Source organism: Tasmannia lanceolata, unplaced genomic scaffold (assembly GCF_043159265.1).
Source record: "Tasmannia lanceolata isolate RefF3 unplaced genomic scaffold, GAP_Taslan_0.1 ptg000037l, whole genome shotgun sequence".
NCBI lineage: Eukaryota > Viridiplantae > Streptophyta > Magnoliopsida > Canellales > Winteraceae > Tasmannia > Tasmannia lanceolata.
In genome coordinates, this window is record NW_027518714.1 from 57,261,847 (window position 1) to 57,276,333 (window position 14,487).

General features: G+C 36.5%; 1 protein-coding gene across 1 annotated transcript in view; it reads left to right on the forward strand.

The window, feature by feature from the left end:
• Positions 1 to 5,974, forward strand: part of LOC143860577 (protein MICRORCHIDIA 7-like) — a 45,523-nt gene extending 39,549 nt beyond the window's left edge. The window contains exons 13-20 of the mRNA XM_077371287.1: positions 306 to 357; positions 447 to 558; positions 638 to 711; positions 1,072 to 1,733; positions 2,660 to 2,766; positions 2,868 to 2,943; positions 5,112 to 5,234; positions 5,457 to 5,974. Coding sequence (XP_077227402.1) covers positions 306 to 357; positions 447 to 558; positions 638 to 711; positions 1,072 to 1,733; positions 2,660 to 2,766; positions 2,868 to 2,943; positions 5,112 to 5,234; positions 5,457 to 5,531 — 1,281 coding nt within the window. The 3' untranslated portion in view covers positions 5,532 to 5,974. The remainder of the gene's footprint in view (positions 1 to 305; positions 358 to 446; positions 559 to 637; positions 712 to 1,071; positions 1,734 to 2,659; positions 2,767 to 2,867; positions 2,944 to 5,111; positions 5,235 to 5,456) is intronic.
• The last annotated feature ends 8,513 nt before the right edge of the window (positions 5,975 to 14,487 follow it).

Sequence of the window (14,487 nt, forward strand, 5' to 3'; positions counted from 1 at the left end):
ATCAGTTTGCAGTTTATGCTTTCGAAATTCTATTTATTTTCTAGTATGCTTTTGGTATTGGATATCGAATGCTCGGGAATCTTCTGTATTCTTCATATAGAACATGTTACTTTAGGGCACAATTATTTCTACCTTGCTCTTGATATTCAATATTAAATGGTAGGAATATTGTTTATTTTCTTGTACAAGAATTTATGCTCAAGGATGGTGGACCGTGGCTAAGAATTCTTTTTCTGCAATGCTGCTTTACTTCATCAACTGTACTTACGTGCAGTTTTTTTTTTTTTTTTTTTGCCTTTTATCAGCCATTCTGGAGAGTTTGGAATGCTGCGGGAAGTGGTGGGCGCGGAGTAATTGGTAGGGATTTTATTATTTCTATTTCGTTCACATTTGATTAAATGGCAGGTGACACTAAGGTCCTTTTTAATGCATGGTTTTTCGATCAGGTGTATTGGAGGCTAATTTTGTTGAACCGGCTCATGATAAACAAGGTTTTGAACGCACAACTGTGCTTTCAAGACTTGAGACTAGATTGATTCAGATGCAGAAAACATACTGGTTTGTTCTCGTCGTCTTTCTATCTTAGTTAGGTCTGACCCCAAACATTGTAATGAATGCTATCCAATGTTTCATTCAGGGGTACCTACAGCCATAAAATTGGTTATGCTGCTCGGCCTAACAAGAAAGTAATAGATGAGGACTCTGCTAAAGGTATCTTGCTTTATGTGGTATCTCTAAAATTTCTTATGAAAAGTAAATGATGGGCAATATCTTCATAATCTGCTCAAGTAGCCGTACTGAGGTCCTGTTTGTTTGAGATTATGACAACCGATTGTAGGCCCTAAACCTATTGTTGGGCCCAAAATTAACCTTAATTTTGAGCCCAATAATAGGATCGGGGCCTGCAATCGGTTGCAGCTGTCTGCGCGAGTCACCTTCTTCTAGGCTCCGATCACAATCTGAAACGAATCTGTAACGATAGGGCATGAGTGTGTAGATGGTGATTACTTCATCAAATTCTTCTTTTTCTTCCTGATTCTTTTTTGAAGTTGATCTCTACTCCTACTGCAGAGACTTCACCTGAAGTTCCTGAGACATCATCTCGGAATTTGAAGAATTCCACTTCCGCAAGCCGTGTGACTCCTCTTGCCAGCAGGCCACAAGTTTCATCCCAGCCTCGTGTGACTCCTCTTGCCAGCAGGCTACAAGTTTCATCCCAGCCTCCAGATACTGACAGGTGTCACACTCGTTTACATTACAAGCACTTTCAGGTTGGAGATAACTTGGGTGTAGGATCATCTAAAATGGGCTACATGAAGCATCTGAATGGCCATGTCTCCACTGGGGCAGAAAATGGGAAGGCAGTATCAAAATTTGGAAAGAAAATAAGGAGTTCTCCACAATCTATGTTAAATGAGAGGTCACCATCTGCAGAGGATGAGAGTGGCCATGAAAATCACTATCGTCCTCCTAGGAGTCCGGTAAATGAATGTGGTGGCCACAATATGTCTACTTCTCAGACGCCTCCCCAGAAAGATAGCTCTCGTGCACCTCCTCCATCCTCTCCAGTCTTGGGTGTCATTGAAAAAGAACAACATCCAACAAGTGGAACTGATCAAACTGCTAAAGTGACACATGTGAATCCTCCATCATCTCTACACTTGGATGACAATGGAAAAGAACAAAATTCAACAGAAGGAACTGGCCAAATGGATAAAAGGACACAAATGAAGGTAATCTCTACTTTTCATTAAAGGAAAGGCTTTTCCATTGTGTACAGGAGCTGGGTTCTTATGCTTCTGTCACCATATTGTTGTGTGTCAGAAGCCTAATGGGTCGTTCTATTGATATCCCTATTTCCACAGCAAAAGAATGAGCTCCTTTTTCCATGAATAAATATCCGGTGATTATGTGGATATTTCATATTATTTTTTTAGTACATAGATAGATATTTCTTTTATTGTTCTCATATTTCCATCCCACATTCTTGGAGGGAAATAGCCTTCAGGAACATCTTGGTTCTCATTTTCCACCCCGGCCCATTGGTCCTTGCATCCAGATCTCTGTCTAATTTCTTAAATTAAAGCGATAGATGGAGTCTATTATGAAATACCTCAATCACTACGAGAATTATCTGGCTTGTCCAAACTTTAACTTCTCAAAATCTCGGGAAGGCTCGTCTCACAAAAGAGATGTTGGGTCGAATTTTGTTGAATAACGGTAAGACGCCTGAGCCAAATTGGTCGACAAACAAGAAAATGGAGGGCCGGGAAAACACAAAAAATGTGGAGAAGAATATGATTTCTCCTTAGACCCTTATCTGTATTATTCACTTTTTCTTTACTTTAAAACTGTTCATAAAATGTTTCCAAGTCATTTAAATCTGCCAAAATTGTTCAGGCATTATCAGACCAACTTTTTAGCTGAAGTGGTCTTAGTTGTGCATTTCAGAACTAGCTTGCCTGGAACCCATCTTGATCCCCCATTGGGTGGTTGTGATTTTTAAAGGAATTGGGTCAGATGGCATGTAGAGTTGATATTTTGAGATGCGTAGGCCATGTTTATTTGTATGATGGCTGTCTTTTTACACACTAGTAGTGCAAATGCATATTTTGTGATGCGAGAATGTTTGTCTCATACCATGTGTTTAAACTGGCAGGCAGCTGGTGGTACATGTAATGGAAATGGGTCTAGCCGTGGGAACTCTGATAGATATGGGCCGACTTTGAAGCGGCTTGAAGAAGAAAATCTTGAACTAAAACTAAGGTGGTCATGCAGTCTCTATGAAACTTAACTGTTGATTTGGATTATTTCCTGGCTTTAATACTTTGGACCCGCATTAACCAAGATAATTTTCTTTTTTGTAGATTAAAGAAATCAGAGGAATCAACATCCTTGTCTCTTCAGTTTGAAAACGATAGGAACAAATCGCTAGAGGCTAAAGTAAGTGTGATATTATTCTCTTGCTGTCATCACCAATGTTTTATATTTCGGTCCTCACCGAAGCCGAAATTTTGGCCGAAATTTCAAAATCCCGAAATTTGGTAGAAGCACTTGAAATTTTTGGGTCGAAATTCTGTAAAGAAATAAAAAATTAATATTTTATTGAAAATTTCGCCAAAATATCCTAAACCAAATTTCGGTAATTTCCGTTTCGTAACGTTTCGGTTTCCGTCCTCACCGAAATAAAAAATTCCGGATTTTGGCCGAAATTTAAAACCATGGTCATCACATCCCACTCTTTCGTCATTTGTGTTATATTTTAGGAAGCAACATAGATTCTGAGTTGATTTTGGTTTCTTATGCTTTCATCATTTTATTACTCGTTGCCTCATAAGAGCATACTTTGAAGGATATTTGCAATCGGTAATTCGTGATATACTTATTTTGTGGAGATAGGGATACATGATCATATAATGGTCATACAGAATATCATTTAATTAAGTTTTTACCTAGATGCTGAATTCGAGAAACTTGATGACAGGAGGACAATGAATGACAAGAACTACTAATCTTAGTTTGAATATTTCATCTGAAATATCTAGACATAATGGCTAATTGGAAACTATTGATTCATTCAGGGCAATCAGTAATTTTCATGCTTACCTTGTTCTAAAACACCCTATCTTTGTGTGGTGTCTCCCATTCATCTTTTATTTGCAAATTCAGAGAGTATATGATTAACAGAATTCCTCAGATCTTTCCATGAAACACCTTTGCTGTTTGGCCTCTTCCGTTTTATTTGAAAAATCGAAACATAGTTTAATGATTCTTTCTGTTTCTATAAGAAGTATATAAACTAAATGTGGTCAGTGACTGGACAACTTGCAATGATAGAGAGTCAAGTGCCAAACCCAAGAAAAACCATTATTCAATTTTTTTAAAGATAATGTTTATTATAATCATAAAAAAGCTCCCAGGGTCAAGAACAAAACATACAAAGGGTCCTTTACATAATATATTAGGCCATGTTTGGATGTAAACTTCAACATAATTGTGATTAATGAAAACTGCCAATGCCATCTGCTATATTTATAAAATTTGCAAATTTAGAACACTATTATTTGGTTGTTTGGAATTACCCAATTAAATTGCAAATTCGCTAGTTCTGTCTTTTAAACTTGTTTTAAACGCTTTCCTCTGTAAACAAGTCAAGTTATTCAGAATGGAAGGACAATATTAGTGTCAACCTTGTTCAAGACTAAAGTTTTGAATATCTCGAGGAGTTTTTTTTTCTTTTGCTCTCAATTGCTTTGTTTTTATGTTATTGAAATTCAACAACAATGCTTCCTCACTCTTTCGTGCAGAAGAAAGAAATGCCCGAGTTCTTTGCTTATTCTGAGCTCGTGTCTGACGCTTCTAATGTCAATTCTTTTTTTTTTCTTTAATGTCCTCATCGCCAGGAATAAATTTAGCCATTGTCAATTTGCTGCTAAGTGGATCATATTATAAAATGTAAAACACAGTGTAAGCAATGAAGTAACTGGATTCTAGTTTCCCATAAAAGAATTATGTCCACATCTCTATATAGATAGTAACAGTGAAGACTGGATTTGGACCGGTAAAGATTTGGTTTGCAAGTACACCCTAGCATCGGTATATGTATGGTAGGAGTGTACTGGTATTGAGTGTTGAATTTGGAAAACCCCAAACTAAGATCTGTGGGTTTGGCAACATATTTTAATCGATTCTAAAAATTTAACGTTTACACATAATGATACGCTTATAACAGGTAATTGATTGGGGATTTTAATACGTTAGGTTAAAAAAAACTTGCTATTCTGATGGATAAAACTTGAAACTTTGGTAACTGTATATCTGTCCTAGTATTTTCAGAAGGAAAAAAAATAGATAAAAAATGTCTAGAAGTGTCACACCGAATCCAGAGAGTCTAGTATGGGTACTTCGCCCAATCAGAAGAACCCATGTGACAGATGCCATCATACTAATTAAACAACTTTTGGCTATTTTGGGCTGTTGGTCGTTAGTAAAAAAAAAATGCATGCAGTTATATGAGAATTTGGCTGGGAATCTTGTTATAAGTTAATATCAATGAGACAGTCATGCCTAATTTGTATTTTTCCTTGTGATTCTCATTTCTAAATAACCAGATCCATGATTTGGAGCGAAAGTTGGAGGACGCAAACAAAGAACAAGAAGCTCTCATTGATATATTTTCGGAAGAGAGGAATCGGCGAGACAAGGAGGAAGAGAATTTGAGAAAGAAGTTGAAGGTATGTTGTTGTGCACTCGCATTATGTTCATGTTAAGCTCCTTCTCAAATTTTTTCTACTTTAGACATAGAAGCAAGGTTTAAAATTGCGGATGTGGACATAGCTGAAACTGAAATTTCGGCCGAAATTTGGTAAAAAAATAAATTTCAAACCTGTGCCGAAATTTCGGCAATGCATAGAAGAGTGTGTGGAGTCTGATCAAAAGATGTTATTTTCCTGAAGGAAGCTTCTGCTACCATACAAGAGTTGCTGGAGAAATCGACACTTAACAGCAATAACGCCAGACCAGAACATTAGAGAATGGCACTGGATTGCCAGGGTGAATGCATTTTGCTTTTAGCTGACCTTGGCTTTATTTCAAAACCACGACCGGTATCAGTCATCTGTCTCTGTGCTCTTTTTCTCTTCTTGAGCACCGGGATAAAACCAGCTCCAGCGGAAGTAATGAGAGATTAGGCATGGAAATCTCAGTTCTTTTATATCTCCCATCCCTGCTAACTTTCTTTTTGAATCAACTGTTTTATGTTTGTAAAGTGAAGGGTCTACTGATGTATAGGATAACAGGTTATTGTTTTATTTTGTTTATATAACTTACTACTGTTTTTATGATCAAAGCTCTGTACAGTTTCAGAATGACAAAGCAACACTTGAAAAGGCGAATGTTATGAACATGTAGAAGGCCCCGAGTAGGAACATCAAGAGGAATACTCAACAGAAGATATCCAGGGATTTCATTACTATATTGGCAACCAAACAAAGTTATGCTGATGTGGCATGCAAATGCCATGCAAAACACCTAGCTCATCCTGGTGCAACCAGAAAGACTTAGGGGCTGTTTGGATATGCGGATTTTAGAATCCAGGTTTTTAGTTTGAAAACAGTGTAAAAGAGGGCTAGAGACAAGAAAAGAAGCGGACCAGCGTCGTTTTTGACTCTTTTTTTACTTCTCTCCTCTCTTTCCATCAGCAAGAGAGTGCAAGATCCTCTCATTTTTCAGGTTTTAGAATTCTCTGGTTGCAGGAGAGATTTTTATAACCTGATTTTCTTGCTTAAAATCCAAGAAACGCTGCCACGACAGCACACAACAGCCTGATCATGAACCCTCTTTTACACTGTTTTCAAACTAAAAACCTAGATTTTAAAATCCGTGTTTCCAAACGGCAATGTCATTCGAGATTTCATTAGTTTCATTACTGCAGATTTTGCAAGGGACCATGACCACTTTGGTCTCCCCATAATGCTATAAAATTTTAACAATCTAGATAGCATATAGAAGGCCCCGAGTAGGAACATCAAGAGGAATAGGGAAGACAAAAGGGTTTGGACATGGTGCTCCTCTGGGGTTTTCAGCGTTAAATCTCTGTTATCACTTGCTGATTCCTACTCAGGTTGCTTCACCAATCGTAAGGATATTGGACACACCAACCCCGCCCAGAATCTGCATATTTCGACGGTGATCAGTACCAAGGTTTTAAATTTTGGCCAAAAATCCAACATTCGGTAAGGAACGAAACCGAAACGCTCCGAAACCGTAATGTACCGAATTTCGGTCGAAGTTTCAGAAATTTTGGAACTTTTGGTGAAATTTTTGATAAAATATTAATTTTTTTTTCCTTTAGGCCACGTTTGGATACCAGCAAGATTTAGATTGGATTTAGTTGATATTTTGAACTATATCATATCCTTAGCATTTCCAAATCAGTTACAACAGTGCAAAAAATTTTCGATTTTCAAATCTTTTCTGCGAGACATTATTTGGAAATCAACGTTTGTGGCAACTTCCGTCACATCGTTGCTCTTTGACGTTGCTCCGGCAGCAGCGAGGCATCCATCCCTCCCTCCCTCCCTCTCTCTCTTTTCCACTCTCTTAAAACATGATCATGAAGATGATTGATGTGTTTTGTATCCAAAACTCAAATCCAAATCAAAATACAAATGCATGAGGTATCCAAACGGGCCCTTACAGAATTTCAGCAGAATTTCGGTAATTTCTGCCCAAAAAAACAACATTTGAGCGCCTTTACCGAATTTCGCCAAAATTTCGGTTTCGGTGAGGACCGAAATTACCTCCAAAACCAAAATTTAAAACCTTGATCAATACTTTACAAAATTCTCATGATGGGCCCCTTTCGTAGTTGACATATGCTAATCATCGACCATTGAACCTTACACATAGAGGAAGGGGAGATGGTGGATCATATGCTTTTGCATTGTCGGTTGGCGACGAGGTGTGGTGCAAGGTCTTCAACAGATTCAAAATTTCCTGGGTGATCCCATCCAAACTGATAACATGTTGGAAAGTTGCTTTTATGCACCCTGGTGAAAAAAAGCAGATACTCCGGATGATGGTTTTAATACCAACCATTTGGGTACGATGGAAAGAAAGGAATGCCAGGGTATTCAAAAGGCTTGTCAAAAGACCTCAATACATTTTCACCAAGGCTCCGTTTCTTTTGACGTAAAATGGTATGTAAAACAAATTTTATGCTAATTTTTTAATTGCAAAAGTGCGCATAAAATTTGTTTTCAAGCCCATTTTACGTCGAAAGAAACAGAGCCCAAGGTGATAGCATTAGCTATTGCATATTTGCATAGGTGAAAATCCTACCGACCTTTAGATTTGTTTCTGCACATTATCTTTGGTATGGGTGCAGAGAAATATGCATGAGCAGCAAGACCATCAATTGCCTAATTGTAGGAGACTCCTGAATATTATTAGATGGCTATAGAGGTCTTGTTCTCATTCGTGGAGATTCGCACACTTGATAGATGAGATCCAGGATTGCATGGCAAGATCAGGTATTGCCTATAGGCATAATAGAAGATCAATTAACTTTGATGCTAATAGGCTTGATAGAGCAGGTGCTAGCAAGGATATGCTAGCGACCTATGATTTTTTCTACCTCTTGAAGCGTTGGATTCCTTTGTATTTTTTCTTCTATTTTTTGTATAGACCATCTCAGTCTTTAAGGTGTTCCCCTTTTTTCCTAACGAAAATTTCGCCATTTAAAAAAAAATGCATTTTGAGTCTCAATTTACCGATGGCTGGTAGTTTCATCTCTTTTCAGCCAGTTGTATAGTCTAAATGACCATTTTCCCCTCTTCTTCACCTCTAGATTTTCTATTTTTTTAGAGATGGAGAAGAAGAGGGAAAATGGTCTTTTGGGTTGTACAGTGTCCTACTTGGGTGATAAATGTTGAAACAACCATCCATCTTTAAATTCAGACTCAATATGTAATTATTTAGTTTTTTTGAATTTTTTGAATTTTTTTTCCACTGCAGCCAAAAGGAACCTTTAAGTAGAAGGAAAAAAGAAATGGCATCATTTTCCAAATAAAAACAATGTAGAAGTAAATATCTTATTTGCTTTCCTTTGTTCTTGATTTGGGAAGAAGCTCTATTGGCTATTTTCTGGAAAAGACCTTGAAGACAAGTAGAACTATTTATTTTATAAGGCCGTTTTACCTTTCTTTTTCAAGGAAAAGCTATTTCATCTTCAAGGAACTAAAACAGCATGATACAGCTAAAAAATAAAGGGTTTTTGCAAAAAGAGTAGCATAGTTTGCAAATTTGGAAAAAAAAGGAGTGGTTCTGAATTTCAAATAGTACTCAAGATCCTCTGTTTTCGATTATCTAAGAAATCACTTAATGAAAGTAGATTATCTTCCCATTCATTTCACAACTAAACTTCCTTGATCTCTTCCCGAACCAAACATGAATCTTTCAATTCATTTGGCTCTCACGCTCTGTTACTTAATGGGCATTCCCATATCTTTTAATGTAATGAGCCTACCCTCGCTTCTCTGTTCGTATTTTGCAAATGGGGTAAACTTGACGTGAAAGATGGTTTTTAATTTGAAAATAACAAAAATACCCTTTATCTAGAGAATGTTAGGGGTGTCATTATGATCTTCCCACAACCCTTGCTTTTAGAGTTTTTATATGATGTGAGCATGCATAGTTCAGTATTTTTCAAAACACCATAAGATGATCCAAACATGATGGGCCACAATGTAAATAGGTTGTGTGCCCCAAAAAATCATTTCCATAAGAAGATCCTAGATTTCTGATCTATAGATCGAGGAACTGCATGTTATGGAAACCACTAGAGATCGGAAGGCCAGGACATCCTATGGAAATGATTTTTTTGGGCACAACCAATTTACGCTGTGACCCATCAAATGAATGGTTTGGATCATCCTATGGTGTGGGTTGTACACTACTTTTTGAAAATATTGAATTAAATGGGCTTAGACCATATGAAAATGTTGGTTTTTAAATAAGCTAATTTGCTCATGAATCCATTTTTCGAGCAATTTACTTTTGTCTTTGGAGATACTATTTTTCTTTTCGTATTGTTCCTTCTTATATGCGAGATACTATGATCTTCCCACACCCCTTGTTTTTATAACGACACCTTCAAGAGACATGCTTGAAATAATGTGACGCACACGATACAACACAACCAAGACCTAATACATCGCACCTGTAGTTGATCCGAACCATTCAGTTGCTAGCCATTGCGTTATACCCTAAGGTGATTTCCACCTATGATAGTTATGCTCAAAGTCCTCTAACAAAAAAAAATAACATAAGTTTAGGTGTTAGGATTGGATTACTGACTGATTATTCATGTGCAAATTTTAAAATCAGAATTTTTATATGGTATAAGCCCATTTAGTTCGATATTTTCAACAACTAGCGTACGGCCCACACCATAGGATGATCCAAACCGTCCATCTGATGGGCCACAACACAAATAGGTTGTGCCCAAAAAATCATTTCTATAGGACGGTCCTAGCTTTCCATAGGATGATCCTAGCCTTCCGATCTATGGAGGTTTCCATAAAATGCAGTTCCTCTATAGATCGGAAAGCGAGGATCATCTTATGGGAATGATTTTTTGGGCACAACCTATTTACGTTGTGGCCCCATTAGATATGGACGGTTTATAATCAAGGTGGCAAACGGGCCGTGCAGTGCCGGCACGGCACGAAAATTCTCAGCCCAGCGTGGCCCGTGGACCGTGCCGTGCCGGCACTCCAAAGGGTGGGGGTTAGGCACGGCACGGCCCGCGGCCCACTCGTGGCGTGCCATGCCGGCACGTTTCGGCACGTAACGGTTAATTTTTTTGCAAACAAGTGCATTCTCGGAATTCCGAGAATATATCTTTTTTTCTACTAGATTTTTTCTAAGAATTCCTAGAATGCACTTGTTGGAAAAAATTGGAAAATTTGCTAGTCATTTATGAAAAAATTGCAAGTCAAATTGCAAGTAATTTGAAAACAAAGATCGATCGTACCCGGAATATTTATCCAGGAACCCGGGCGGCACCTTAAAATTTTGTTAATATAGAAAATTATTAGAGGAGGACATAGAACCTTGCCTCTAACCCACCAACATACAACAAAAAAAGAAAAAAATGAAGTACAAATACATTGTGAAGTACAAGTAGAAATTAACGACTTAAAAATTTGAATCTTCATATTTCTTCAGGTGAGTCGGTTGAGTCATCTTCTCTTCTGTCTTGTGTTCTATCATCTGCATCCAACTAGTCCTTGAGGCAGACGCATACCTCTACTGTTTTTGGTGACATTCTGCTCCGTGTGTCATCTAAGACCCTGTTACCTGCACTAAAAGCAGACTCTGATGCTACTATGGACACCAGGGGTTAGTAGATCACGTGCCATGGCAGATAGTACTCGATAACTTTTTTCATGTTCTTTCCACCATGTCAAAACATCAAAACTCTCCAATTTATCAGGACTAAGGTACCTTGAATAATCATTTTTCAGATATAATGATAGCTCATCAGAAGATGTACTAGCACTATTTTTAGGTCTTTTTTAATTTATTAGTGACCAAAGTGGGTTATTTCTAGGTTGGTAGTTTTGTGAAGAACTCGGTCTTCTAATGTTCATGTTTTGTCCCATACAATGCATACATAGAATGTAATAAATTTATAATCTCATATATACTATGCCCAGATCCAATACCTGCGTTTTCATTGCATGCATCTAAAATGACCTCTAAACCTTGAAACTTGATCCTTATGTCTATTATTGTACTTAAAAAATATAGAGGAGGAATTTCTTGAATATATTTTCTAAATTTATCCTCCATTCTACGAAGTAGACTTCCATTTCCCAATCTCAATCTATTGTTTTTAAAATAAATAGTAATTTTATATATTTGACACAAAATTAATTGTGAAGTTGGATAGTAAACACCGGAAAGAAGATTAGTTGCATTTAAAAATACTTCTAATAAATCTGCAATAATTTCACAATTGTTCCAATATTCTAGAGATATAGTATGATTACAAGGTGGAGGCATATGTTCTTGGCAAAATGTTGTAATTATAGTTTTGAACTCAAATGATGCTTTTAATATTTTATAAGTTAAATTCCACCTAGTTTTAATATCTAAGGGGATTTTTTGTAGTTTTTTCCAAAATTTTTACATAAAGCTTTAAATTCTTGTCTTCTATGCCCTGAAGACTGAATAAATTGAAGATAATTCTTAATAATCTCTATCTGTAGTGCAATTTTCGATAAACCATCTTGTACAGTTAAATTTAAAATATGGTATGCACATCTAATAAGAAATAGTTGTCCATCTAAAATAGATTTCAATTGAGATTTTAATAACCATATTGATGCAGTATTATTACTAGCATTATCGAAGCTAATAAAAAAAATTTATTTTGAATTTTAAAATCGTGAATAGTAGATAATATAGATTTTAATATAGAATGACCATTATGCGGGAATTCTAATTGAGTAAAACTAAGTATTCTTTTTTCTAACATCCAGTTCGAATTAATATAATATCCTATTACACAAATATAGCCTTCATTTTGTTTACTGGTCCAAATATCAGAAGTAAGTACAATTTTTCCATTAAAATTTTCAAAACTTGAAATCAATTGTTGTTTGTTTTCAATAAATAATTTAAATGAATCTGATTTTATAGTATTTCTAGTCACTTTTTTAAAAGCATGATTTAGAGCTTTTTGAATATATTTTTCAAATATTTTACTCTCGGCCATAATAAATGGTTGCTCATCTTGTATGATGCTAATTATCTCCTATTCCTATCTTGAGAATAAGAAAATGTTCTTAATGTACTGGAAGTGAGGCTTAATTGGGTTTGCTTAGGGTCTAATGACTCATGCTTTGCACTACAAACAGCAGAATGCCTTGCCAAGTGCCATGTTCTACCTTTACTCTCACAACTAAAATCTTTTTTACATAATTTACAAATAGCCGTATCTTCTAAAACACCCTTAGAATCTTTCTTTTTTTCAATGGTAAAGAACTTCCATACTTGTGAACTCCTTCCTCTAGAAGTTTTAGTACTAGGAGCTTGACTCCCACTAGTACTACAAGGTCCTACATAAGCCTTCAGTAATTCATCATTTCCCATGATTTCATTTGGTCGAAAATAGTGGTCATTTGAACCGGCAATTTTAAAAAAATTACAAAGATGGGCTATAAGTAAATTTTAAAAAATAAATTCTAAATACCTCAACTTTGTTTGAATCGCTCACGGAGTTGTTAAGCAAAATTATGATCATCTGGGTAACGGAGAGAATGATTAGAAAAAATAATAAGAGAGAAGGATTAGAGAATTAGATGTAATAAGAGAATTTGATGTAATTAGAGAGAAGATTAGAGACAGTAATATGAAAGAGAGAGCAATAAGATTGAGAGTAATAAGAGAGTAATTGAGGGTGAGAAATGAAGGGAGGGGGATGGATATTTATAAGACTTGTAATATAATGAGTTTAAATACCCCCAAATATAGTTGTTGGGAGGGTTATTTTGGTAAAAACATGTGTAATCCCTAAAGTACCTCCAAATATAGTTGTTGGGGGGTTATTTGGGTAAAAACATGTGTAATCCCTAAAGCACCCCCAAATATAGTTGTTGAGAAGGGTATTTTTGGAACACGAGAAATTACCCCCTCTCACTAGCCATTTTTTCTAACTTCAAGGGGTCTTTTTGAGAAAAACACTAAAAATTTCAAAAAAAACACAAAAAAACAAAGAAAAAATTGCCGTGGGTCGTGCCATGCCACGGGCCACGCCTTCGTGCCCGCAAGCCTAGCCCGGCACAGCCCACCCCTTCGTGCCGTGCCGGCACAGCCCACATCACTGTAGCAATCGTGCGCCGTGCCGGCACGGCCCAATTGCCGCCTAAAGTTTATAATCATCCTATGGTGTTTTGAAAAATCCAGAACTATGCATACTTATATACCACATAAAAAAACTCTAAGAACAAGGGGTGTGGGAAGATCATAATGCCACTCATACTCTCTTTAGGTAAAGGGTAATTTTGTCATTTTCAAATTTAAAACATCTTGATTTTGATTTCTTCAAACTTTAACCAAAGGCCATTCCTCTCTTTTTTTCAAATTTGCAAACTATGTTACTCTTTTTGCAAATATTGCATAGTGGGTTGCACTCTTTTGCAAAACCCCAAATATGGGAAGGGGTGTACAGACCAAAACAAAGTGGCTGTAAAAAACTTAAAACGAGAACATAAAGTCGTATTAATAACTGATCCAGCTAGTGACTGCGACAAGAAGCATGTCTAAGAGAGTGCCTTTCACACATGTAGCTCAAGACACTACACGTGTCAATCTCGCAATTACTTTGATTAAGAGGAAGAAGATAGATCCTCTCGTGGATGTATTTATTTTCTTTCAATTACCTGAAATTTTCAAGGATATAACGCAGATACCCCTCAAATTTCAAAGCCATTAGATTGCAATTATTAGAAAACAGATGAAGGGTTTAAGAGTGGTTTTACAATGCAGGGTCCATGAATGTTAGATCACCAAATAATAGGGACCATCTTTATTCATTGGTTCTTCCACATTGCCAAGGAACTAAAACACCAATGTTAGATGCAAGGTTTTAAATTTCGGTTTCGGGTATAATTTCAGTCCTCATCAAAACCGAAATTTCGGCTGAAATTCGGGAGAAGCATTCGAAATGTCGGTATTTTAGATTGAAATTTCGGCCAAAATTCTGTAAAGAAATAGAGATTTAATATTTTTATCGAAAATTTCACCGAAATTGCCAAAATTTCCGGTTTCGGAATGTTTTGGTTTCGGTCCGGAGGAAATTTCAGATTTCGGCCAAAATTCAAAACGATTGTTAGATGCAAGGTTTAAAATTTCGGTCGAAATCTGGTACAAAACCCAAAACCAATATTTTATTCAATATTAAATTTCGGCCGAAAT